Source organism: Indicator indicator, chromosome 11 (assembly GCF_027791375.1).
Source record: "Indicator indicator isolate 239-I01 chromosome 11, UM_Iind_1.1, whole genome shotgun sequence".
Lineage (NCBI taxonomy): Eukaryota > Metazoa > Chordata > Aves > Piciformes > Indicatoridae > Indicator > Indicator indicator.
The window spans coordinates 7,063,621-7,089,442 of NC_072020.1; the positions used below are offsets into that span (position 1 = coordinate 7,063,621).

The 25,822-nt window shown below is 40.6% G+C and overlaps 1 protein-coding gene across 2 annotated transcripts in view; it reads left to right on the forward strand.

Annotated features, from left to right (window-relative positions):
* The window catches only part of RBMS3 (RNA binding motif single stranded interacting protein 3), a 688,691-nt gene that overhangs the window by 331,774 nt on the left and 331,095 nt on the right, over positions 1-25,822 (forward strand). For both annotated transcript variants that reach the window (XM_054384815.1, XM_054384816.1), the window contains one exon: positions 24,895-25,064. In XM_054384815.1, the coding sequence (XP_054240790.1) occupies positions 24,895-25,064 (170 nt within the window). The remainder of the gene's footprint in view (positions 1-24,894; positions 25,065-25,822) is intronic.

Below are 25,822 nucleotides of genomic sequence, written 5' to 3' on the forward strand. Positions count from 1 at the left end.
CTTTTATGGTGCTGGTCATCTTGTGTCTGTGTCTAGAAAAGGTCAAATGAGGAAGGGCTGAAATGTTATATTGTGTTTGCTAACAGAATGTTTTTAAAAAGATAATATTTAACTTGTTCTAAAGTGACTAAACGTTTTCATGTGCTTTTTATAAACTGAGTAATTTACACTTTCAGTAGATAATATATTTCTAATATCCTTGAAAGTCTTATAATCAAACTATATGAAAGAGTATTTAAAAAAAACCCTGTTAGCTACTGAGTAGATGCATGCATACACCTGTGTAATTGAACTGGATGAGGAATTCTAAATTGAAATGCTTATTTGTCACACTGAGTGTGAATCCTCTTTTCATGATAAAAGTCCATCAGATTAAAATCAGCTGGGAGAAAGGGATAGCTCTCAGCAAGCCAAAGGATTTGACAAAGTATCACCACAGAAGGCTTTGCTCACATGCAATCCCATTATTTCAAGTATAATCTACTCCAGCTAAAATGAGCATATATAATTGAATAGTGCCAAAGGCTGAAATAATTTACACTTAAGCTTGAAACACTTTTTTTGATAATGCTATACAAACAAGTCTACACATAATCCAAACAAAAACACCCTTTGAGCTTTATGCCTCTCCACCCTTTCTAATTAAATCCACTTTCAAATTGGACTTGAGATATGATGATGACTGACGGTACTCATCTGTTAATCATGCAGCTTTTAAACCCTTCAAGTGCTAACCTCTGTCTTTGGCCTAGGTTTGAAGACAACTGTTGGCTGTTTTGTGCATTACACTTGGGTCTGATGGTAAATAAGCATGGGGGCAGTGGATTAGTATTGCTGACAATAAGAACGTCAATTTATAGAGCTTGTCTACCCAAATATCTCAGAAGTGCCTAAAGCAAAGTTCTTGTTCTCATTTTGCTTAGAAAAAATTGGAAGTCCGTAGTAGCAGCTTAGACGAAATCCCACAGTGAAAAAATCAGAAATATCATCAAAGTAGCTGCTCTCCAAACCAGGACCTACCTTCTTCATTCTCCATATGTTCTCATGATAGATGTTTACTCCACAGGACCAAGAGGGTCATAAACAGATCATGTATCTGCACACCCTTCTTTGCCAAGGATCTCTAGTGTCTAGTAGCATCACATGAGTATATTCATTCAATGAAGTAGTATGGCTCAAATGCTTTAAATTCTGAGCTCTTTTGGCATGTTGTTTTGCTGCTGTTAAAGATATCATTTGACACTTTACAGTGTACACTTTATACTGCTCTGTGCAGAGTTGAGTTGCCAGAGTTAAAGCTTTCCTCAGGGAAGTCTCTGTTTGTGCATGTAATTTTTAAGTCTCTTCTCTGGTAAATGTTAAAAAATGAGTTTAAACAACGGCAGACTCTCCAACATGCATCACAGGCAAGCTGAAAGTGGTAAGTCTGGAGAAGGTGGCACAGCAACAAAATTTCAGTTGATTTGAAGCAGATGAGTTTGATAAGAATGGCAACTTAGTCTCACTTGTCAATAGCTGAGTTATTCTAATGTGTCTGAGAGCAGAATCTAGCCTGGAAGTTGTGGTGATGCTGGGCAGATATGAAGTATGTGTGCTTTTCCCTGGAGTATGTGAGAGCTCCAGCTACTCTGCAGGTGATTCAGCTACCCTCAGGGCTTGACCTTATATTTCACATCAGACTGTAAATTTTTATTGAGTCCAATTTGAATTTTTTTGTTCTCCATCTTAATTTGTTAAGATGTGTATGAGATGCTAGGAGATAGGGAACAAAATTTGGACTCAGACCTGAGAAAGCTTAGGCTTAGGTTTGCCTCTTGTATGAAGTGGCAGCAGCTGGGTTCTTGTACCTGCATGGGGCTCTAAGTGGCGTGACTTCGGTCTCCATTTAGGCACAGGAATCAACTGCATGTTTTTCTCTTTGCAGGGTTGGGACCAAAATAGATCATTGATACAGACAGACTTTGGGAGTCTCCAACAATGTTTTGATCTAAAAAAAGGAGACTTAGATGGGCAATGATTGTATTCTTCCATTTCACAAGAAAACTGTATTGTTGCTTCAGTCCGTTCCCAGGTACAGGAGCTTCCTGCCTCAGAATCAGCTTCTGCCTTTTTCTTTTCCTCTCTCTCTCTCCCTCTCTTTTTTTTTTTTTTTTTTTTTTGCCCTTCCCTTTCCTTCCTTGACTCCCTATGGGGGAGGGAAAAAATAGCAAGCAGTAAGAAGTGATATTATATACAAGGCTATTACACTTTTGTCTTGGCCTGCTTAATGTCCTTGACACATACCCATTTCACCCAGCGACAGCCAGTATGCAAATTGGCTAAAAGCTCCATTAGGTTGTTCAAGGCTGGGGAAACCCATCTGTCAGTGTCTGTGACACAGCCAGGCTGGAGACTCATGTGGGAATCTGTCCTTGAGATACCCAGGCAGCTGAGTTTCTTCTAGCCTTTAGTGTTCACAGAATCAAAGGAAATTTTTGTATGTTCTTCTTGCTTGTTTTTTTTTTTTTTTTTTTTTTTTTTTTTTTTTTTTTTGTCGTTGCTTTTCTCCCCTGATCTCTCCTCAGAAAAGCACAGGCATAGACTGAGGCTTAATGGGGAAAATGTGGTGGTTTTTTTGTTTTTGTTTTTGTTTTGATTGCTTTTCCAGAAAGGAAAAATTATGCACATTACTTGCAGGGAAAGAAAAAGGAACAGTAGCTATATGTGGTCCTTAAAAGAGGAACAACTTGATAACCCTTTTCCGTATTTTCTCCTGTGATCTGCTGATCACAGAATCACAGAATTAACCAGGTTGGAAAAGACCTACAAGATCATCAAGTCCAACCTATCACCCAATACCATCTGATCAACTAAACCATGGCACTAAGTACCTCATCCAGTCTTATTTTAAACACTTCCAGGGACGGTGACTCCAGCACCTCCCCAGGGCAGCCCATTCCAATGGCAAATCTGTCTTGCTGTGAAGAATTTCTTCCCAACCTCCAGCCTAAACCTCCCCTGGCACAGCTTGAGACTATGTCCTCTGATTCTGTCACTGGTTGCCTGGGAGGAGAGACCAATGATGACATGCCTGATGACAGGCATGAGGTAGATATTTAAAAAAAAACTTGCTGGGGATCAGCTGTGGTTGATACATTCTCTATGAGTGGGCCAGAAGTGCATTATAACCTCACAAAATACCAAAGAATGTACCCACAAAGGCTTTCACTGAGAGGATTTGAATGTGGGGTCTGGAACTGATAGTTGCAGAGGCAGAGATGCAGAGCTCCTGCACATAGGCTAGGGTGCAGGCTTGAGTCTTTTCTCAGCTTGACATCCTCAGGAAAAAGTTCCCACAATAGAATCACAGAATTGTCAGGGTTGGAAGGGACCTCAAGGATCATCCAGTTCCAAGCCCTTGCCGTAGGCAGGGACACCTCACACTACATCAGGTTGCCCAGAGCCACATCCATCCTGTCCTTAAAAACCTCCAGGGATGAGGCTTCTACCACCTCCCTGGGCAACCTGTTCCAGTGTCTCACCACCCTCATGGGGAAGAACTTCTTCCTAACATCCAGTCTGAATCTACGCACTTCTAGTTTGCTCCATAGTGCTTACTGTACATCTATACAATAGCACTTACTGTACATCTGTTGAAGGAAGCCACTTACTTGTTTTTTTCTGCTGGATGGAGATAAAGCTGTGGGGTGCTAACATTGCTGTTTTGTGCTTTATTTGTGAAATCTTCAAGACCCCCATTAAAACAGCCAGTGAACATGCAATGTTGCTCTCTGAGTGCTATGGTGCCAGTGTAGTGTTACAGGGTTTTGTAATACGAGACAGTGACAGCGAAATAGTTCACATTAGAGCAAGAAAAACAGGCTTATGCCATCAAAACTAGAACCTTTTGAAGTGTGTAAGGTCTGTATTGACTCCCCATTATTTCCTGCTGGTGTCAAGTAAGAGCCCTGAATGCAGAGTATCTGGCAGAATAGCTAGCTTAACTTCAATGCCCAGTGGTGTTCAGATGCATGAGATAATTATAGCCTCCTCAATAGCAGATGCTCAATTCTCCAGTTTGGCACTTTCCTTCTTCAGCATCCAAATAATTTTCTCTACCTAAGCTAATATCTGATACAGATTCCCCCCTCCCCCCCCCCGTTTTTTACTGAAAGGTCAGCAATTTGTTTATTATGGGAATACTTATATAGCTAAGAGTGGGATTTCCCTTTGTCATTGTGCTGAGGAAGAAGAAAAGCTTTTTTGATACTATTGTGTGGAGACTGCTAACATAAAGATTGAATGTATTGGTATAGTTGGGATAAATGTTTCCAGAAATAGCAGCTGGCAATTCAGCAGTTATCCTTCATGTTGCTAAGTGCAACTTATTCAAATAATTATGTATTCTGCTTCTTGAGTACAGTGTCCAGTTCTGGGCCCCTTGGTTTAAGAAAGATTTTGAGTTGCTTGAATGTGTGTGGAGAAGGACAGCGAAGGTGATGAGGGGTCTGGAGCACAGCCCTATGAGGAGCAGCTGAGCGAGTCTGGAGGAGAGAAGGCTCAGGGGAGGCCTGATTGCTGTCCTAAACTGCCTGAAGGGAGGCTGTAACCAGGTGGGGGTTGGTCTCTTCTCCCAGGCAACCAGTGACAGAATGAGAGGACACAGTCTCAAGCTGTGCCAGGGGACGTTTAGGCTGGATGTTAGGAAGAAATTCTTCACAGAGAGAGTGATTTGCCATTGGAATGGGCTGCCCAGGGAGGTGGTGGAGTCATTGCTCTGGAAATGTTTAAAATAAGACTGGATGAGGAACTTAGTGCCATGGTTTAGTTGATTAGATGGTGTTGGGTGATAGGTTGGAGTAGATGATCTTGAAGATCTTTTCCAACCTGGTTAACTCTGTGATTCTGTGATTTTTATTCCAAACACAGACATATAATAAGGATGCTTTTGGACTAGTATGTTAAATTTCAGACATACCATTTTAGTGTTCTCTTATGCTCCCAATACTTCTTTTTTCTCTCTTTGTCTCCTGAGATAACAAGGACCTTGCTGCAGCATGTAGCTCCAACTAAAAAAAATATAATTAAAATGTGCATTTTCCTAGAGGTTAGTTTTGGCTGGATTTAGACGAGCTTGGCTCTCATAGTTGAGTATATTTGCACACCACCCCAATTATTTCAGTGCCTGTGTGAGTAGCATCAGATTTGCCAAGGGGAGTGGAGGGTTTGCAGTCTTGCTTGAAGCCATTTCTGCATTTGTTGTCCTGGCTGTCTAATGGGATACAAAATGTATGAAATGGTGGTGAGTTGAAGAGCTAGCTTTGAGAAGAGGTGTGCTGTGCTTCATCTGACAGTGAATCAGCCTTTAAAAAGACTAATGAAAATAATAGGACATAAATATTTGGCCTTGCCATGCGAAGGGGTTCGTGTGCATGGACAAAACAGAAGCTGAACTGGGGCTTTCATATGTGTTTAAGGAAATTGGATGCCCAAAGTTCCTGGGAACAAAGAATCTGCTTTGTTCTGACAGAAATTCTGAGTTTAAACTGAAGTCCAGTTTGAGGACTGAATAGTCCCCAGGGCAAATTCTTCCCAAGACTGGCCCTATACACAAGAGGACTGAGGACACACCACAAGGAATATCTTCTTTGGCAGAGGAGGAGGGAAATGCAGAGCCATTCTCACAGCAGGTCCAGGGCACACGGGTCAATGCAAAGCATGGGCTGTAAAATTTTCTAAATGAATGGAGAAAGTGATGGGACCATAAAAAAAAAAACCTGAGACTTGCTAAGATTTGATGGTCTATTTATGAAAGCCTGAGAAATGAATTTTAGTTTTAGTGAGTACTCTTAAGCCCAGCAGTGGAGCAGCACAGGGGGACACCGTTCGAAAATAGCTCTAGCAGATGCCACAATAATACAAATTTTCCCTGCATCTCTCATTTTTTTTTTTCTTGCTGTGTGCAGTTTCTAACTAAATCTGTTCCCCTGATAAATGCAAATATGTTCATGCCATTGGATAGAACAGCTAAGTGCAACTGTCACAAACACTAACTAGCTTAACCTTCTCCTTGCATAGCTACTGCTGCTGTTAGTTATTTCCTTGGCTAACAGAGGTCTTTGAAAATAGTTTAAAAGGATTTTCTTTTTATATACACAGACCATGGTTGTTAAACAACGGCAGTTTGAATGGAAGCTATTTTAATGGTAACAAGAGTGTCAGAAAAAGTGTCAGCTAAGAGAGGGAGACTAGCCATCTGTGGATCACCACAAGGGAGCTTAGAAAATAGAGAAAAAATAACCTGTTGGTAAAAGCAAGGCCACCAAGTCTTCAGAAAGGATAATTATCCTACCACCTCACATTGTGCAGAAGTACTAACACTGGTGCTAGATACCAAGAGAGACCTTCTATCCCACCAACTTTCCCTTCCATGAAGAAAAGGTTTTCTTTCATATTCTTAATTGCTTTAAATTCAAAATATGGCAAGGTGATACTGATTTGTGAGGCACCTTGGTGATCTCATCTCAGCCTTGCCAAAGGACTGCTATTATTTGTTTTAAAATGTGTTAGTTGATAGAAAATGCCAACCCCAACATCCACATTAATTTCTGAGAGTTTCCACTCCAGCACAAAGTGATGGATGTGAAGAAGGGACTGAGTCCTGCTGCAGAGCAGTGGACTTCAGCTGGGCAATGCTGTGCTGATTTCCCAGTGGTCTGCATCCCCTTCTTGATGGGTCACTTCTGTTCATCTTTTTCCTAGTCCCAGCCTCCTCCACCTTGGGTAGGTGTCTTGCTCCTTGTGTATTAGTCCTGTCCCTCCTTGGTGGTATCAAAATCATGACCAAACCCTTGGAACATAAACCCGCTGGGAGGCATATCTGTCACTTGAGTAGCATGGGGCTGGTCTTGTGTGCATCTCCTAAGTGATGCTACCCATAGCTAATCAATACAGCTAAGGGTCATTGAAACCCTTGGCTGCTGAAGGCAAGTATTGTGGGCTTAGTTTGGAGAAAGCATTAAGAATTGGTTTTGGTGGTGGTGGATTTTTATTTTGTGGGTTGTTTTTTTGCTGCTGTTCTTCAAGGAAGCTGAGCCCATTTTGGAGATCTCTAAATAGGAATGCTAGGCTAGGATCAGAGGCAGCAAAAGTTAAGCTAATTTAGATGTTTGTTTGAGTAAGATCACCTACTGCTTATGAAGATGGAAGTGGTTTGTCCTGTCCTGATTTCATTAATGTTGTAGAAAATGAAATGTTTCAAGAACCACTTGAAATTCAAAGTCAGGAAATTAATCAGAAACAGCTACATGGTTTTGTTAGTACTTTTGTGTAAGTGATTTTTAAGTGCACTAAAGAAAATCCTGGTGCCTTGATTGTTAACAAAAAACCCCTCCAAAATCTTAAGCCCATCTGTTGCCTGTGAGCATTTCTTTCTTAATTTTCAGCTTCCTTTTTCTTTATTGTTCTGTTTATAATGAAGCTGTGCATTATTTTTGTTGACAGTAGTTTGATGAATGGCTTGAAAGGAATTGATGGCCATGGCCTTGTTTGCTCCTTAGCTGTTGTGGCTGGAGAGGGAGTTGTGTGGCTTTTTTTCAGTTCCCTTTTGTTGGCATAAATGATTCTTGTTAAACCTGAAGGTCAGTTCACAGGCTTGGGATAGTGGGTGAGAAGTGCAAATCTAGAGACCTTTTTTTTTTTCTTTTTTATAAGTTTTTAAATTGGAACTCACATTTAAACTGTCAGAAGTATTATTGTGATGAAGCAGCTGGTAAAACACTATTTTAGCAAGTAGGCTGCTCTTCTGTGGAGCTGCCTGCTGCCAAGATGCCTTCAAGTAAAACGCTGTGGCTAATTTTATAAAAGCTCAGAACGTTTTTAGAACCAAAAAGAGAGAAGTTTGTAATTAGTGATACTAAAACAGAAGCAGTCAGATTTCTGATCATTTGCAGAAAAATCCCTGCCTCCCCCTGCTTCGGGTCTGCTGAAATCACTGTGGCTTCAGCGCATCCAGGGTGCTGCCTTGGGAATTTGTGGCCAAGCCAGAGCCTTGCTTCAGGGAGAAGTTAGCCCTTTTCTGCAGCCACAGGTGCGTGCTACTGCAGTAAGAAGAGTGGATGAGATAGGTGAGCTGAGCTAGAACTGGGCTGCTGAGGTGATTATAAGTTAGAACTGGTTTGTCAGAGCATGTGTAAGTTGAATCATATTAACTGTATGGGCGGCTGCTGTATGCTCTGTAGTGACACATCTGGGTTCTTGTGTATGTGCAAAGGACTGTGCCTGCTTCCCTTATGGAGGAGAAGTAAAGATCCTGTATGAGTTGGGCATTTGGCTGCACTTTCTTGTGTGTGGTGTATGGTGCAGATTTAATTCTACCCTTTGTTGTGTTTGAATTATGAAATTTACATCAATATGCCTAAGTTTACATGTGTCCTCTGGACAAGGTTTTGAAAAAGAAGGGCTGTGGCAGAATTGTGTGGCTACTGCTGCTGTTAGTTATTTCCTTGGCTAACAGAGATCTTTGAAATGAATTTAAAAGGATTTTCTTTTTATACACCCAGACCATGGCTGTTAAACAATGGCAGTCCTTTAGGATGGCATCGTGCTGTTTAAGGGAAAAGAAAAAAAAAAAAAAAGGAGATACAACCTGATGTTTTATCTTGCAAGAACTGCCAGTCAGCCTGCAATCAACTATACTCAGTAGTGCAGGAGGGGGGGATGTAGCCTGCAAAGTAGTTGGTCATACACCTGGGTGAAATGTAGAATAACAGTTATCAATGAGATGGATCCACTGTAAGGTTTGTGTTATCTATGCAGAAGAGTGCTAGAATAAATACGCATCTGGTTACAGAGTAGTGCCTAATAAAAGAATTTCTGTAGCATAGACATGGAGTAATTTGGTTCAGGCCAGACTAGGTTGTGAAGGAGCTTATTTAGAGATAGTAATCTTTTTAACTATGTGGAAATGAAGTTATAATGCTAGTAACAGATGACTTATCACAAGAAGCTGCTTGTATAAGTGTCCTTTAATTCTCAACTGTTAGGGAGATGAAAGTACTCAGACTCCACCTTCAGGAACATACTGTATTTCCCTATTTATGTTTGTTTCCTATCATGTGATGAGGTGCAAGGGAAGGTGTTGCTTGCTAATTTTAGCCTTGCAGACTGTCACTGCGGAAATCTGGCAGTTAACGCTTGTGAAGGGTAAAGCTTTCAGGAAAACCAGGCTGTTCCATGTGTCATCATGCTCAACAGCATTGGAAAGGGGGATGTATTTCTAAGCCTTGTTTTCCTGGCTTGAGTTAATGTGCTAGTTAGCTTCCTGCAGAAGTATTACCAAATACCTTAAAAAAAAAAGATTACTTTGCTGAATGGATGTATGATAGGGAGACAACGCCTGTGGATATGTAACTTTATAGCCACTGCTGCATTTTGCAGAGCTATGGTATTAGTTGCAGGAATTACTCTGCATCTCAACCCTCACCTGTATTTGTCCATTTCCCTATTGGAGCCTGAAACAACTCCTGTCCTAGATACTCTGAGGCATCTTTATGCAGCTGCTGATGTTTTAGAGTGGGCATGAAGAAAAAGGAAAAAAGGGAAGAGGATGCCTGGAGGCTCAGAGTACAGTCTACAAAGGAACGTCTAAACTGTGATCATCCTCACCAGACCAGTGGATTGTCAAAGGTTTCTGGCTACAGAGGCTTTTCCACGTGTGTTGGAAACGTGGTGAGGTCTTGAGCGTGGGGAGCCAGAGACGAGGGCAGAGACCCAGGCTCTGTATGGTAGCAGAAAGCTATGGCAGGATCCCTCCCAGGGATACCATATTGCTGCATGGATTTCCTCCTGTGCAAGAGAGTTTTGCCTGTTGGGGGATGGTAAAATGAGGGTAGTATGAGAAATGAACCTTAGTGAAGTATATAATAGCCTGACAACATGTTGTTTCCTTCATGGAAAAGACTTTATACTCTGCGAGAATTACTTCAGCTCAGAGTTCAAGAAAGCAAATACTAGGCATCCGAGGGACAAGGCATGTAGAGTTAAAAGGGTATCTCTGTATTTATTTTATTAGGAGGAATTCCTAGGAAGACTTTTTTTTTTTTTTTAATAATAGACATAGATTTTTCAAGGTGTGTAAGAGACATCTAGCACATTTAATAGTCCGACTCTGTATTTTGGCATGTGCATCACCATGTCAATGATGTATCTATTCATTTGCAAAAAAAGATGTAATCCCTCTGAGTGGCTGGCACTTCCTCATATTTTTGAGGATTATCCATGTAAAACATGAGATACACTATGGTAGAGTTTCATAAAAACTTGTTCTGAATGGTAAGAAGGTGGTGGAAAAAGAACCACTGCAAAATTTTCCTTATAAAAGAAGAACGGAAGGAAGTAGCACCAATTACATTATTTTGGTGGCAGATTTAAAATAAATTGTTTTTTTTTTTCTTTTAAGAGAAAATTAAATTCTAAAACTCTCTGGAGATATTCAAGATTGTCTCTGGAGATATTGAAGACCTGCCTGGATGAGTTCCTGTGTGATCTCCTATAGGTGATCCTGCTCTGGCAGGGAAGTTGGACTAGATGATCTCTTGAGGTCCCTTCTAGCCCCTAACATTCTGTGATTCCACTGATTGCTACAAAGCAATTTTTAGAGGACTAAAGTCTAAATGGTTCTGGTCATGGAAGACATAGGATCTTTGAAATATGTCAGGTTGGATGTCCAGATATACCCTCTGTTTAGAAGTCCCAAAGAAAACAGCGTGCAGGCAGTAATTGCTTTCTGCTTGCATTTCTTATGCCATTTCCTGAACCACCTGTTTTTAGCAATTCCCAGATGAAAAAGCTCTCTGCTAGGTGGGCTTTCTGTTTTGCCAAATGTGGCATTTCTTACATAAAGTAATTGTTAGGTTTTGTTATCAGGCTGCCAATGATGTTAAAGGAAGTCAAAGTGTTACAGTCAATGAGTCGACTTTAAGAAGTGTTGGACTCATTTATGAGCCTGTGCAGTCTGAATTTGAATCCTGTGTGGGTAGTGGTTATTTAAATAGCTGATTAGCAATGTTCTGCTTTCCACAAGACCCCAGTTTTTTCAGAGGACTTATTGATTGTTTAGTTCCTTGTCTTGTAAGTAGGATTCAGTCCTGCAGCTCTCAGACACACTGTGGAGACCTGCAGTACTTGTGTTGATGTTTTTAAGTGTACCTTTGTGTTTTTGAGATCACTGAAGCAGTTATTTTTCATGTTTTCTTGGGCCAAATTGACAAAAATAGTCTTCAGTTGTAGTTACTACTTGAGATCTATTATGTGTGACATTTTATGTCTAAAATTGAACCTAGATGCTCTGAGTACCTGGGTCTGAGTGCGCTGCTCATTGAGAGCTATGTGTTGATATGACTGGGGGAATCAGGTTGCCTCCCCCATTTCAAGCAGGTTCTTAAAAAAATCTATTGGTTATAACTGGAATTGCATTTAATTTAAAATATAATCAAAATTGAACTCTGATTATCTGTTGGCATCTAGCCATGGTATAAATTTTCTACCTTTTAGTCTCAGAGTTTTGAAGAGAGATGTCAGTTTTTCATTTCAAGTGATTGAGAACCAGACTGCCTTTAAAATGGTGCTGTTTTTTCTTAGACAAGATTTCCTTAGACTGTATTCTAGATTTTCGAAGAACAGGCTTCTCAGCATTTCTAATTCCTTTAACCTAAGGGTATTGCATTAATATAAACACTACTGCTGCTGAAATCTGTGTGGAGCACTGTTGTTTAATGGTGACTTTAGAAAATGAACCAAGCAGAGCAGAGGAATAAAGTTTGGATGTCTCAGTTTTAGTAAATCTTTTGTGTGCTGTTGAATTTGATTTTAGGATGTATCTGCCCCTGCAGAAATCACTTAGTAGACATTTGTTCTGTAAGTAAACTTGGAGGGGTTTTAACACAGAATCATAGAATCAGTCAGGGTTGGAAGGGACCACAAGGATCATCTAGTTCCAACCCCCCTGCCATGGGCAGGGACACCTCACACTACATCAGGCTGGCCAGAGCCTCATCCAGCCTGGCCTTAAATACATAAATAAATACATAATCACAGACTCATAGAATCATTTTGGTTGGAAAAGACCTTTATGAGTCCAGCCATTCTCTAAATCTACCAAGTCTAGTGCCAAGCCATGTCCCTCAGTGCCACATCTCTGTCCTTTAAGCTCCTTCAGGGATGGTGATTCAACCACCTCCCTGGGAAGCCTATTCCACAGAATCACAGAACAGGTGTGGTTGGAAGAGACCTCAAAGATCCTATGGCCTTCCCTGGCACCAAGGTCAGACTGACAGGTCTGTAGTTCTCAGGATCCTCCTGGACCTTCTTGCAGATGGATGTCACATTTGCCAATCTGAAGTTACCTGGGACCTCCATGGTTAGTCAGGATTGCTGATAAATGATGGAAACTGGCTTGGTGAGCACTTCTGCCAGCTGCCTTGGTACTCTTGGATGTATGCCATCTGGCCCCACAGACTTGTGTGTGTCTAAGTGGTATAGCAGTTTGCTAACCATCTGCCCCTGGGTTATGGGGGCTTCATTCTGATCCCTGTCCTTGTCTTCCACTTCTGAGGGCTGGGTATCCAGCAAACAACTAGTCCTACTACTAAAGATTGGGGTAAAGAAGCTATGAGTACCTCAGCCTTTTCCTCATCCTTGACCATTGTGTGCCCCCCCCCATCTGATATTCTCCTTAGTTCTCCTTTTATTGTTAATATATTGATATAGTCATTTCTTGCTGTCTAATGTGTGAGGTGAATGATGCTTAGACAGCTCTTATTAGGCTCTTCTCTTTAATTTTGCCAGGTTGTGGCCAGCCTGCTGTATCCCTCTTCCTCCCACTTTTGAAGACAGGTGTAGTGTTTGCTTTTTTTCTCAGTTGCCAGGAACATCCTCATGGCCTCCAGTTGCCATAGCCTTTCAGAAATGAGGGAGAGCAGCCTTTTGATGTGCTTGTCCTTCTGTGTTATATATGAATTATTTTTTATTTTAGACTTCAGTTTCTTTTTTCTTCTCAACGTTTTGTGCACATGAGTCTATGATAGTGATATTAAATGCTATTAAGACTTTTAGAATATTTACACGTGTGTGATCTGAAATGTAAGCCTTTATTGTTACATGCTAATATTCTCCAAGCTTCTTCTATTAAGGACATGTATTAAGGAGACTTTCTTACTTATTTTACTTATCCTGATTTAACACTTGAAATGACTTCAAATACATATTCTTTCCAGAGGAGAAAAATGCAGACTTGAAAAAAAAAATAATCATGTGTGAATGAAGAAAAGGTCAAAAAGCCATAAAGCTGACAGAAGAGATTGGAGGCAACATTGCAGTGCACAAGGAAATTTAAGATTTGGATGAAAACCACAGGAGAATGTGTTAGAGTATCTCTCATTTCTTTTTTTATGTATTTTTTATTTTACTCTATAAGTTTCTGGTTTGTTTCAGGAATTCTAACATATCTATCCTGTTACTCTGAATTCCTACTGCTTGCAACAGGAGTACCTCATCATCCTGATCAGTGTTCCATTGGATTTTACACAGAATGCAGAAGGAAGCAGCTGAGTCCCTGCACTGCAAGTTTCTTCACCTCTGAGCACAGAAGTTCTTCCTATTGTTGCACATAGTATGGAAAAAGAGCATGGCATATAAAGCCCAGAATGGTTTACACAAAACATCTTCAGCTAAATCTGTGTATGTTAGTAGCAAGATGCTTGGCTCACCATCCCAAACCATTTAGCAGAAAGCAACAATGGTTTTTAGAGAACTGAGAAAAGAAAGTTATGATAAAATGAAATTTCTGCACTGGCTCTAAGCCATTCTAGGCATACCAGGAAAAAATAGTTACTTTTACCCAATTGCAAGTTAGTTTCATGTGGATATTTTAATTGAGGCAACATTTCTGAGCACATGAGTCAAATGACATTTGAAATTTTGGACAAGCACAATCTGTTGTTGAAGAAATGGGAAGAGATGGAGAAGTTACATGGTAGTAAATTTAGATGGTTTTGTGGTTGGTTTTGTTTGTTTGCTTGTTTGTGTGTGGTTGTGTGTGGCTGTGTGCGCGGTTGTGTGCGCGGTTGGTTGGGGTTGGTTGGTTGGTTGGTTTTGGTTGGGGTTGGTTGGTTGGTTGGTTTTGGTTGGGGTGGGTTGGTTGGTTGGTTTTGGTTGGGGTGGGTTGGTTGGTTGGTTTTGGTTGGGGTGGGTTGGTTGGTTGGTTTTGGTTGGGGTGGGTTGGTTGGTTGGTTTTGGTTGGGGTGGGTTGGTTGGTTGGTTTTGGTTGGGGTGGGTTGGTTGGTTGGTTTTGTTTGTTTTATTCCCCTGCCCTGAGAAGTGATAAAAACCAGAGATGGGTGAAATACTGAAGAAAGAAGCAGGAATTAGAAGGGGAAAAATTACTAAATAATATTGGATTACTGTGCAGGAAATGATAGATATTTTGCCTGCCTCACCAGCAGGCAAAATCAGATTCACTGAAGCAAAATGGACATTCTGAAGTTATAGTTTTACTTCTTCAAAAGACATTGTGGGGTTTTTTAATATTATTATTTTATTTTTAAATTTACCTTCTAACAAAAACAGGTGTCCAAATCTCACTAGCTGCTAAGAGATAGTTGCTATATTCCAATAACTTTAAGTATTACAAAATTTAGGAGGAGACTTTCATCACTCAGTTGTCTTGTAGGCATTTCCAGGACCTTCAAGTCACCTCAACAGTGTGTGGAGGGCAGTAGCTGCTCTGGCATCAAGTCACACATGTGGTAAAATCTCACTGTAGGGGGACTGATCAGTCTGGACCTTTGCCTCAGTCTGCATGTGTTGTGAATATAGGATGTGTCTTAAGGGTTCAGTGATTCAATTCAGCCTAGCGTACATTTCATTCCCTGATAAGAGTATGAATGGAAAGAAAAAGATTCAAAAAGACAGCAGGCTTGGGATTTTTCACACACAGCATGCCTGAGTAAATTAATCTTCAAAAACAGTATCATGTATGGAAAGTTGAATTTTAAGGAGAAATATAGGAATGCTTGTAAATAGATCAACTGTAAATCTGGAAATTAAAAGAAAAAAGATTCTCCATTTTTGCATTAATTATGTAGTTTATTTAGTACTTTTTGCCTTAGGTAGATTTGATTGATGTTTGGAAGAAAATTTAAACTTAGACTCTTGTTAAGTCAAAGCAGATTAAATAGCAATTCCCACACTACCTCCCATGTCTGCCATGTGAAATCTAGAGAAAATGAAGATTTTTATAAGACACCAGGGTCTGCAGTGACAAAATGGACATTGTTTTATCTGTTCAGCTTCCTTAGCAGATGAGTTTAAGCATTTAGTAACACCAGCTGAAAATGGAAATTTTAAAAACCCCATATGTGGCATGGCAAGTCTTGCTGACTCTTCCAGGTACCTAACCAGGTTCCAGGTTTTATGTGCTCCTGAGATGTTGGTAGTGTGATGCTTAAAGTTGCCTTTGACTTGATGAAGGTCATTTAAGGCTTAGCAGAGACTTACTCCTTCACCTCAGTCTTTATGTGGGCCCAAGCAATCTCCTAGCTCATTATAAAGCTCACTATCCAAAGTAGAGCAATGAAGCTGGTAAAGTGTCTAGAGAGCAAGTCTTATGAGGAGTGGCTGAAGGATTTCAGGCTGTTTAGCCTGGAGAAAAGGAGGCTGAGGGGAGACACTGTTGCTCTCTGCATCTGCTGAAAGGTTACAGCAAGGTGGATGTTGGTCTCTTTTCCCCAGAAACTAGTGATAAGAGGAGAGGAATTGGCCTCAAGTTACACCAAGGGAGGTTTAGATTGGATGTTAGAAGAAACTTCTTCATGGTAATGGTTTTCAAACACTGGAGTAGGCTTCCCAGGAAGGTGGATGAATCACCATCTCTGGAAGTATTTAAAAGAAGCAGATGTGGTGCTGAGGGACATGGTTTAGCACCAGAGTTGGTAAAGCTAGATAGTGGGTGGACTCAATGACCTTAAAGGTCTTTTCCAGCTAAAATGATTCAATGATTCTATTCTGTGATTCTATCCTCCAGAGGCAACTCACTTGAAGAATGTAGAGAAGTGCCTTATGGTACCTATGGGTTGCAGACATTCCTAACATGGGAGTTCAGACCCAGCTGCCTGCAGTCAGCCCTGCGTGACCACCTTTAATTCCTGGTCTGTCTTAGACTTTCTTGGTACAATATTTGGAGCTGACAGGAGATGTTCAGCACTGCATGGGCCAACTATCTCCATAGACTGACATGTAAATCATGACTACTACAGTTAGATTCTTTACCCCACTGTCAGCTTGCCATTGAAAGTCTTTCTAGCTGTGCTTTGCAAGTGTCAGTCTTGTGAGGTTGGTTCTCTGTGTTTCTTCCTGAAATTAGGTATCAAGTGTAGTGACTTGTATGGGCAATTTTTTAAAAGCTCTTTGCTATAATGAACTGGTTAGAGGAGTTTGTACTGAAAGAAAAAAATGGGTGAGGTTTGTGACGGCTCATATCTTCTGTGGACATCCTCTGGCCCCCGGCCTGGGAGCAGTGATTTGCTGTAGCCCAAGTGGTCTCAAAGAAAACATGAACTCTGACTATTATGGAATGGCCCAAATTCTGTCCTGATAGCATCACACTGTTATCTTTAGGACACACCTTTCACAAACTCTGTGTTCTGTGGGTTCCTTTGGCTGCAGAAGTCATCTTTATACAGTGCTGGGTGGAGGGAGCAGAGGTTCCCCATACCCATAAGACTGTTGTGGTAACATGAGGACATATGAGAGACATTCCTGGGGAACTCTACCAGAGATTCCTTCATCCCACCAATGCTCATGTCAACAATGACAGATTTCCCACTTAATTATTCCATAAGAAGGACAAACTGAGGAAACTTGGACTGGGTTATGAAAAACATTTTGGGTTGGGCTTTCTTTCTACAAAATGAAACCACATTTGCCTCTGCTCCTTGTGTGCCAAATTTTCAAGTGGAGAGGAAAGAGATGATATCAATGCTTTGGTTTTGTTCTGCTCTTGAAGTTCATTTTTTTGTGATTGGCTTTTATTATGCTCAGGTCCTCACAACCATCGTTGATGCTGTGGTACGAGTAGACTGTGTGCAGAAAAGCAATGAAATGAAGCACATGCCTCTCACATCTCATTTCCAAGACTCTTTTAGTCTGTCACATGTAAACAAATACCCAGAGAGTAAATTTGATTTCTCAGAACTGAAAGCATGTTTGTTTTTTCAAACATTTGCAAAGTAAAGTATCAGTCTTTTGATCTGTGTTTTTGTTCTTAGCCTTAAAATGGACCAACAGCTCATCATTTGTAGCCCAAAAACTGGCTACATGGAAATGTAAGCATGAACAATAATTTCTGCTTGCATTTATTTCCTCTTCACCATTTTTTCTTTTACAACAAAGTTGTTGTATCACAGGCAGTAATTGCTGTCACGTTTTGATCTGTGCTCTAAAATATTTTTATTTGGGGAATTGCAATGTTTCATTATCCAGATTATCCAAATTTAGTATTTCTAAGGTCTAGATTCTGTTCACATTTAGTCTCAGTACATCAATAAAATATGAATGGATTGGATAATGAAGCAATTGCACTAATTTCTGTCAAGGAACCTAGGTTATTGCTTATGAGTTTGCCCAAGTGCCAAAATATTTTATTTACAGAATGAATTCTTCTCCCTTGCTGAGAAATAAATAATACCACAGGAGTGGTCTGCCATGGGAGCCTCCTGCTTAAATTAAATAAATGGGAGGAGACAAGGCTGTGAAGGTTATTTTCCTCTTTGGAAAATATTTCTTTGTTGACACAGCTCTTATTCCTAATCTTTATCTTTTTAATGCTAAGGACTGAACTGTAGCCTGTGACCTGCGTGCAAGAAGCCTTAAATTCAGGGAAGCTACCATAGTTTAGCCCAGAGTGACAGGCAGTCCATGGATAAACAGAAGATTGCTTACAGGAGATGAGTAGTTTTACCTTTTGTATAGCAGGCTGTATGGAGGAGAGGGGGAAAGGCTGAAGTTGGCAGCTCAACAGCTTGCATGTATTTACTGATCAAAATGCATGGGGGATGGCAATAGCTGTCAATGTCTCAGTCTGCAAATGATGCTTTCCATTTCTGTTCTGTTCCCTTGTCTTGAGTAGTTTTTGGTGGGGCCTGTTCACCCTTAGTCTCTCCTAATGATGTATGTTCTAATCCCCTTTGTTATTTAAACTTCAACATCCTTCAAACTAAGCTGCTTTCCATCCTCCCAAGTTGCTTTTGAGGTCTCACATTGGTAATGTAAAATGAAATGATGTATGGATTGGCATATTTCTGTCTGTCTTAGTAGAAATAGAAGATGTGGTGAGCAGGGAGAGAATTTTAAGGCTTTTAGTCTATGTCACCCTGGCTATTGAATGTTAAACTCTCCATGCTCTTAAAGAAAGCTGAGAAGGGTGAATAGCTGTTGCTTTTGTTTTGCTTGTTCTTTGGCTTTAATGCAGAAAACTGTATGAAATGGGCAACTAGTCTGCAGGTCCTGACCAGTTAAGGATTGCTCCTCTTCCTGTGGATGCTTTGTTTTCTATGCATTCTCTACCTGTAAGTGCTTACAAAAGGCTAGAAGCTTGGCAGTTGTGGTTTTGAAGAGGAGTGTTTCAAAGTGAGCCAAATTATGCCTGAGCTTGTGCTTTATGGATCTCTAGTAGTTTGTGCTGGATTTGAGGGAACTGTAAGTCCCAGGGTTACAGCTGTATGTGTGAAACAAAGATCTCAAAGTATCTTGCTGACACATCAACTCCCAGTTTTAATCTGACTGTTGAATGTCTACTGTGCCTATTTGAGGTCCAGGTTTTGATTTATTTCTTTTTATATAATTGTCATTATTCACAAGTTATTCTTTTTTTTTTTTTTGATGTTTGAAAGAAAGGGTCAACAAGTGACACCTTTTTCCTATCCTTTAAAGATAACGTTTGCAATAGAATGAAAAAAAAAAAAAACAAACAAACACGAACAAGTTCAATGTATCCAAGAAGTAAGGGCAAGATAGCACCATGATTGGATAATTTTGTCTGTTTATAAACAAAATAGAAATAATTATTTTTAATGAGGCATCTCCTTGGGTCAGCATTTTATTTAAGCATTAAAATGATTTCATTCATTCAGCTTAGATATAAGGTAGCAAAATAATTGCATGCAAAAATAATATTAATCTCCAAAAGTGTTAGGGATAACTTTAGTTGTGAAGTTAAAATGTTAATAGTATCCCTCCACGCCCCCTCTTAAGTAGTAATAATAATAATAATTCTTTAGTCTGCAGTAGTGGCTTTTATCCAGTAATCACAGAGCATTACATAAGCTTTGAAAAGGGATTGAAGATTTATCACAGATTGGTAAACTGAGATGTAAGGCATCAAAATTCCTTCCTTGGGGTTGCATAGTGGTGACCTGGCAGTACAGAGAGCATAACCTAGCAGCTCTGACTCATCAGTCTTCTTATATCCAGCAAATCACTTTTAAAGGTCTGGAAAAAAAATCAGAGAAAACAAAATCCTCTTGAAGTGTCTTCTGATTTTCTTGATTGAAAGAACTGTGATGGAGCAGACTTCCAAATTTATTATCTGTCTTCATCCTCTGACTTACTTACTTCTTCACAAGCCATTCCTTTACAAGTAGAAAACACTGCCAAGTGGTGAGTTGTTGCTTCTACAGAAACAGTTCAGGAAGTTTTGACACTGTGCAGAGGTTAGAAAATATGTGCACTGTTATATCTGTTTGTTTTCTGTTAGATGTCTAGGAAAAGACCTGACTATGTAGGGAAGCATCCAAGAGGAGCTCTGGCTTCCAGGCCTTCATTGTCTGGATGGGAATGAGGTAATAGTCATGGCTGGATTCTGTGAGACCAGTGAATGCCCTACAGACTCTTGAAGAAAATTGTAACTTGAGCTTCCTTGACTTCAGCCTTTCTAAAGTGCAAGGGGTTTCTGTGTTGCCAATTTCAATGCTCATCATTTGTTTACTTTTCTTTTGCACCTGGCTGTGATTGAGAAATACAGTTTACCTCTTGTTGTTGCTCCTCACCGAGGAAGCCAGCTGAAGGCAGAGGAGTTGCTGTGGCTTTTATCTGGTGCTTTTTATTCTATTTGTGCTACCTCTCCATTTAGTCTTCAACTGTGACGTTTGCCTTTTGTTTCATGTGAGATTTGCCATTCAGCCAGCTCCAAAATCCCATCAAGAGGCCAGTAAATTGTTGGCATCCTCTCTTCATTACTATAACTGGCTAGGAAGAACCCTCCAGCTCTCAAAAATGGCTACTGTGTACAGTAGGCTGTGAAGAGAATAGTATTTTGCTCCTGTGAGCTGTAAATTGATATTTGAGCAATCTATTTGTATTTACTTTGCCTTATTTTATTCTCTTGATCAGGAGGTAAGGGAATTGTGTAGCAACTGGGCTCTAAGTGAGATGAATCTAGCAGCTGGAAAGCACTCAGTTCAGAGAGAAATGGATAGTGTATGTCCACAATTAATTAATGTGCTAATGCAGGACTGTGTGTTGTATGCTTATTTTAAAATATATAAAATATGCATTGTGATAGGAGAAGGCAATGTATTGTTGTCAGTGGGGAATATTCCCAAGACCTCACTTTCAAGTGGTTAAAAGAGGACAAATTTGGGATAGCCAAAGGTGAATACAAATAAATTGGCTCGCCTGTTAGCATAGCTGTCCAGTTGCATCCTAGGCTCTCAGGCTACTCCAAAACCACAAGCCTGACTACCTCAGAAACCTGCCAAGGAGCCAGCTGCTGCTAATAAAACAGACTCCACAACTTGGCTTGTGATTCCCATCCAAAAGGAGTTGTATGTGAAAAATATTTGAAGTTTGTAATTTTAAATAGTGTTTTACTTCAGAAAAAAATGCTTTAGACTGAACTTGCAACAAGTGAAAAACTACACGAGAGTACTGTGGTTGCCTTGGGAAGATAAATACCATTCTTGTGGATGTGGGAGGGAGGAGTGGTGTTCATTTAGTGAAGAAGAGACTTCTAGTTTGGCATTTCTAGTTTATTGTGTAAGAAAGACCAAGATACATCACCCTTCATGCTTAGCTGTGCACGTTTGCATGGGACACTTCGTTCCAGCAAGCTCAACTTTAGGGTTTAAGAACAAGGGGTATGTTCCTGACACTGGATAAGAACTAAGCACATTAATTTCTCACTTTTAAATAATGGAAAGGGAGAAATTTCATTCATTTTTCAAAGAAGAAAACAAATCTTATTAGCCAGCCACGCTAAATCAATAAGCTGCTTGGAATGATGTACAAACACTTCATTCCTTTTACACTCCCCATTGAACAGTGAAGCATGAGAATTGCCAAAGGAGTGATTGCATTGGTTGGTTGAAAAATTAATGGCAAAGCCAGCTCTGAAATCCATCTGCCTTTAAGTAAAACACGTAGATTTTGCCTGATTGTAGCGCCGCAGGTCCTGTGTTGTGTTGGCAAAACGTCTTTCCCAGATTTCTACCTCGGGTGTCAGGGTGTTTTGAGCCAGTTTGGAAAGCGGTGTGCTCCTCCTGACTCTTGTAGCAGAGAATTTAAGTGCTTTGCTCACAGCCAGGGAGGGGGCCTGTGTCAGAACAAGGCACAGGCTTCCTGCTGTCAGCTGTGCAGGCGGCTCCCCAGGCAGTGCCCCGCTTCGGCATCGGCTGCGATCCTGGAGCAAGTGGTCCATATCTGGGATCATCATCAGGTTGCCATTCATTTCTTTCACTCCATTTATTCAGTGCAGATTAACAAACCAGACCCTTTGCTCATTTGGAGGCCAAATGCATACTTCTGCCATCAGTCATGCACTCATCGGCTCAGGAAAGAAGAATTCAAAGCTTTCTTCTGACCTGAAGCTTTTAGTCTGGCAAGTGGCCAGAAGATGTCATCAGCCCTACTATAAGCAATTTGGTAATCTTTCTGCAAATGGTATTCTGGGGTATTTGATATGCATGGAAATTACTGTGGGCTAGAGTGGCTGAGATTTATTAGTGGAGGGGATTTGGAGTACAGCAGTGCTTGCTGATCTGAGAAGGTCAGCATCTTCCAAAGTGGAGTGCAGCTACCTCTCTGCCCACCCTTAAAGCATGTCCCAGGATGCTGCTGTGAATGTGGGCATCTGTGTGTGCTTACTTTCTGAAAAGCTCCTGCTTGAGAGTCTACCTATCTCTCTGGGTATACTAAGGACTATTGGTTTCTGTGGTTTTTTTTGTTTGGTTGGATTTTTTTTTTTTAATTTGTTTCTTTGGGTTTGTTTTGGTTTGTTTTGTTTGGGATTTTTTTTGTTTGTTTTGTTTTGTTTTTCGTAGCTGTGTCCTTAAAATCAGTCTAAATGTAACTCATATTCACTTCTAGGTCTCCTTTCAGCTGGCCAATGGGGATAAAATGTTTTAAGCTTAAATTAGAATTAGGCCCCCAGTGCTTTCCTCTCTGTGAGGATAAAGATCTTATAATAGGATGAAAATTGCTCTTTGTATTTCAAAGGTGTATTTCCACTCATGATTACATTTTCTTTCTTTTTTTTTTATTAGGTTGGTGTGAGAATAAACCGTTTACTCTTTATCCCCTGCTAAGACATAGATAATAAGAACAATTAATTATTAAAGTCCATAGCAATTTGTTAGCTTATAGAAAACTCTGTCCTTGCTTTATCATTTATGTGCATTCAGAGTGTATATGGTGAAGTTGGAGATGGAAGACAAAGCAGTAAGAATGTTACCTGTGCTTTTAAAACAATATTTTTAAATCTTGCCTCACCAGTGCTCCAAATATGCCAGATGACCATGGGCTATTTCCTGGGCCCTTGGTAAACTAAAGCCAAACATGTGCTATACACAGTCACATCTACCTCTACCGTGGCCCTGGAATGCCCAGAGATTTAAATACTTGTATCTCTGTCTATATATTTGTTGGAGGTTACTGTTGCCTGTAGTTTTACCTAGGCAGGCTTGTGGCTGTGGTGTGGAGGTAGTTTTCAGGACATGTTTATGTCACCAGGGCTCCATTGAGGCGGTTGCCCATGCTGGTACTCAGGATTGCTGCTTCAGCTCTCTGTTTCCGGGAATGACATTGAAACATGGGAGGGTGGGGATTACTCAGTGATAAAATGTGTGTGCAGTGAAATATGATCTGTGTGCATTAAATGCTTTTGATTGTCAGCAAAAGTATCTAGACAGAGAAGGAAGCTCATTGCCCTTTCTCTTTTACCACAGATGAGAGTGAATGTCATTACTTGCTAGCGTTGTGATTGCATTGTCTATTAAACTGATTTTTTTTTTTCTTTTAATGGGTTCTACTCAAATCACATTAAAAGCAGGTTAGATTGCAGAGTGGTTCTGCTGTCCTGAGACTTGATATTGTGTTTAGACTTTCCTGGTTTAAACTGGGGAAACTGGGAAGAAGGAAGAAGAAGGCAGCAGAAAAGGCATCAGTGCAAGTGTGGTGCTTTATGTATTTCATCCAAGCCTCTGAGCTTCACCCATCATTGATGCTCCCTGTATGTTCTCCAACTTTTTTTGGTTCTGACTAAAGGGAATTGTTTGCTAGAGCTTAGAGCTACTAATTAAAAAATATCCATCTACCCAGGCTCTAATTGAGTGTGTGCACAATTATAAGTGCTAAAGTAAGGCTGCTACAATGAAGGGGGCAGTTGATTAGCATGATCAAAATGACTCATGGACTTAAATATTTTCTCTGTTCAAGGCCTAAATGCAGAGTGGGCATATTAGAAGTCACTGAAGTGTCACTGCTACTGTAATGGAAATGGTGTATGTTTTGCTTTTCCTAGTCCATTAGCTCATCATGGTTAACTTAGCACTGGCCCAACTGCTGTTGTAACCATGCATACTGCTAGCAGAATACACTGATCAGTTCCTTGAACTGGGATTTACCCTCTCACAGTAGGTGATTATGTTCCTGGAGCTCTGATTCCAGTATCCCCAGCTGCCCAGCCAGAGCCTCAGCCTGCAGCATTCACCAGCTCCTGCAACTTCTCCCCTAGATCTCTGTAGGTCACAGCAGTGATAGGATACAGCTTCCTCTTTCCACCACTTCTCTGTTCTCCTGACAAGAACTGTGTGCTGCAAGTGAATATGCTGATGATGGTCAGAGAGCTGGGGATGGTTGCAGCAGCTTAAATTCCCTGTTGTTGCTCCAGATCAGAGGTACTTAGTTAATTTTATAGCATGTGTGTTTGTCTTCTTTTATAGCTTGCATTAACCAGGGAGTAAGGGAAGGGTATTCTTTTCCTTCTGAGAACACTTCCCTCTTTAAGTGTAGTTGTTTTGAGAGCTGCTGGTGGAGGTCTCAGCCTGATTCTCTAATCCAAACTCTGTTTCTCTGTTATAATGAAAAGAGTATCTAAAGGCTGCTTTGGAAAATGTTTTCCCTTCTCAGGCTAGCCAATTCTTTGCCACCTGACTTTGCAGTGTGCTGGATGCACCGCATGTTTAGAAAAGACTACTTGGTCTTCTGACATCAGCTTCTGTACCTTTGCCTTGATGTTTGTCTTAGAGTATTCTTGCAGCAGATTGTGTTATCAGTTACTCCTGAGTATATGTGATTTCAGAGCTTTAGTTTGTGATCTAGACAAAACAGTCTTATAATCTAGCTACTTTAATTCCAGATTAAAAAGAAGTAAAATAATACACTGAATAGCCATGACTAACCCCCAAATCTTGGCCCCACCTTGGCACTGTGGGCTCAAGGTGAGCGCATCTGCTGTAAGCGCAGGCAACAGGAGGTGGTCAGGAAAGGCAGATGCATAGCTCAGGGGTTACCTGGGTAAAGTACATGACTCTGCCATGCTTTTGCTCTCCAGTAAACAGCCTCTTTGTTCTGTTTTGTTTCCAGCAGTCCTATGCACCAGCTCCCCACCCCATGGCTCCTCCCAGCCCCAGCACAAACAGCAGCAACAACAGCAGCAACAACAGCAGCGGAGAGCAGTTGAGTAAAACCAACCTGTACATTCGAGGCCTTCCACCCGGCACCACTGACCAGGACCTCATCAAGCTGTGCCAGCCGTAAGTGCACTTCAAATATTCAGTGTCTCTGGGCAGGAAAATGTCAAAGCTGGCCTTTCAGTTTGCACTTATGTCTGTCCACAAGAAGACATCAGAGGCCCCCAGCACTTGAAAGTCAACCATTATTCCTTTGGTTTGAACAGCTAATTAATGCCTGTTGAAAACCTTCAGATGATGAGTTTTGGGGTATAAAGAGATGAGGGCTTTTACACTGACTTCTGTTTACTTTAATCTGGGTTCTTCTGTTAAAAGAAGGATTTCCTGGCAAGAACACCTCCTTAATGACAGATTTTTATAGTTTCAATGATCTGTGACTCAGAGTGCACAACAAAATGTGGGTGTTCCCACCTCAGGCATTTATCATGCCTTTTGATTGCTGTGTCACACATTGCTGGGCTTGAAGATTGAGAAGTATGAAACCCACTGAAGGTAGCCTTGTAGCCATCTAATTAACTGCAATTCCACTGAAAAATGATGATGTAGAAAGTAGCACCTTCTACTGCCCTGTTTGTCTCAAGAGTCGTATTTGCAGATTATAGTGACAAATATCAGTTTAGTTGTATTTTATTCATGTTGAAATTGGAGAGGCATCAACAAAATAGCTTTTTGCTCCTGATGAAAAGAAGTATTTCCTAGAATTTTGCACCCTGTGCTCCTCTTAACTCTACTGAATGTAGTGGGCAATGAGTAGAAGAAAGAATTTGGTGGGATTTCCAAAATCATGGTTGTTATTGATGTCATGTGGGAGGGGAATAATA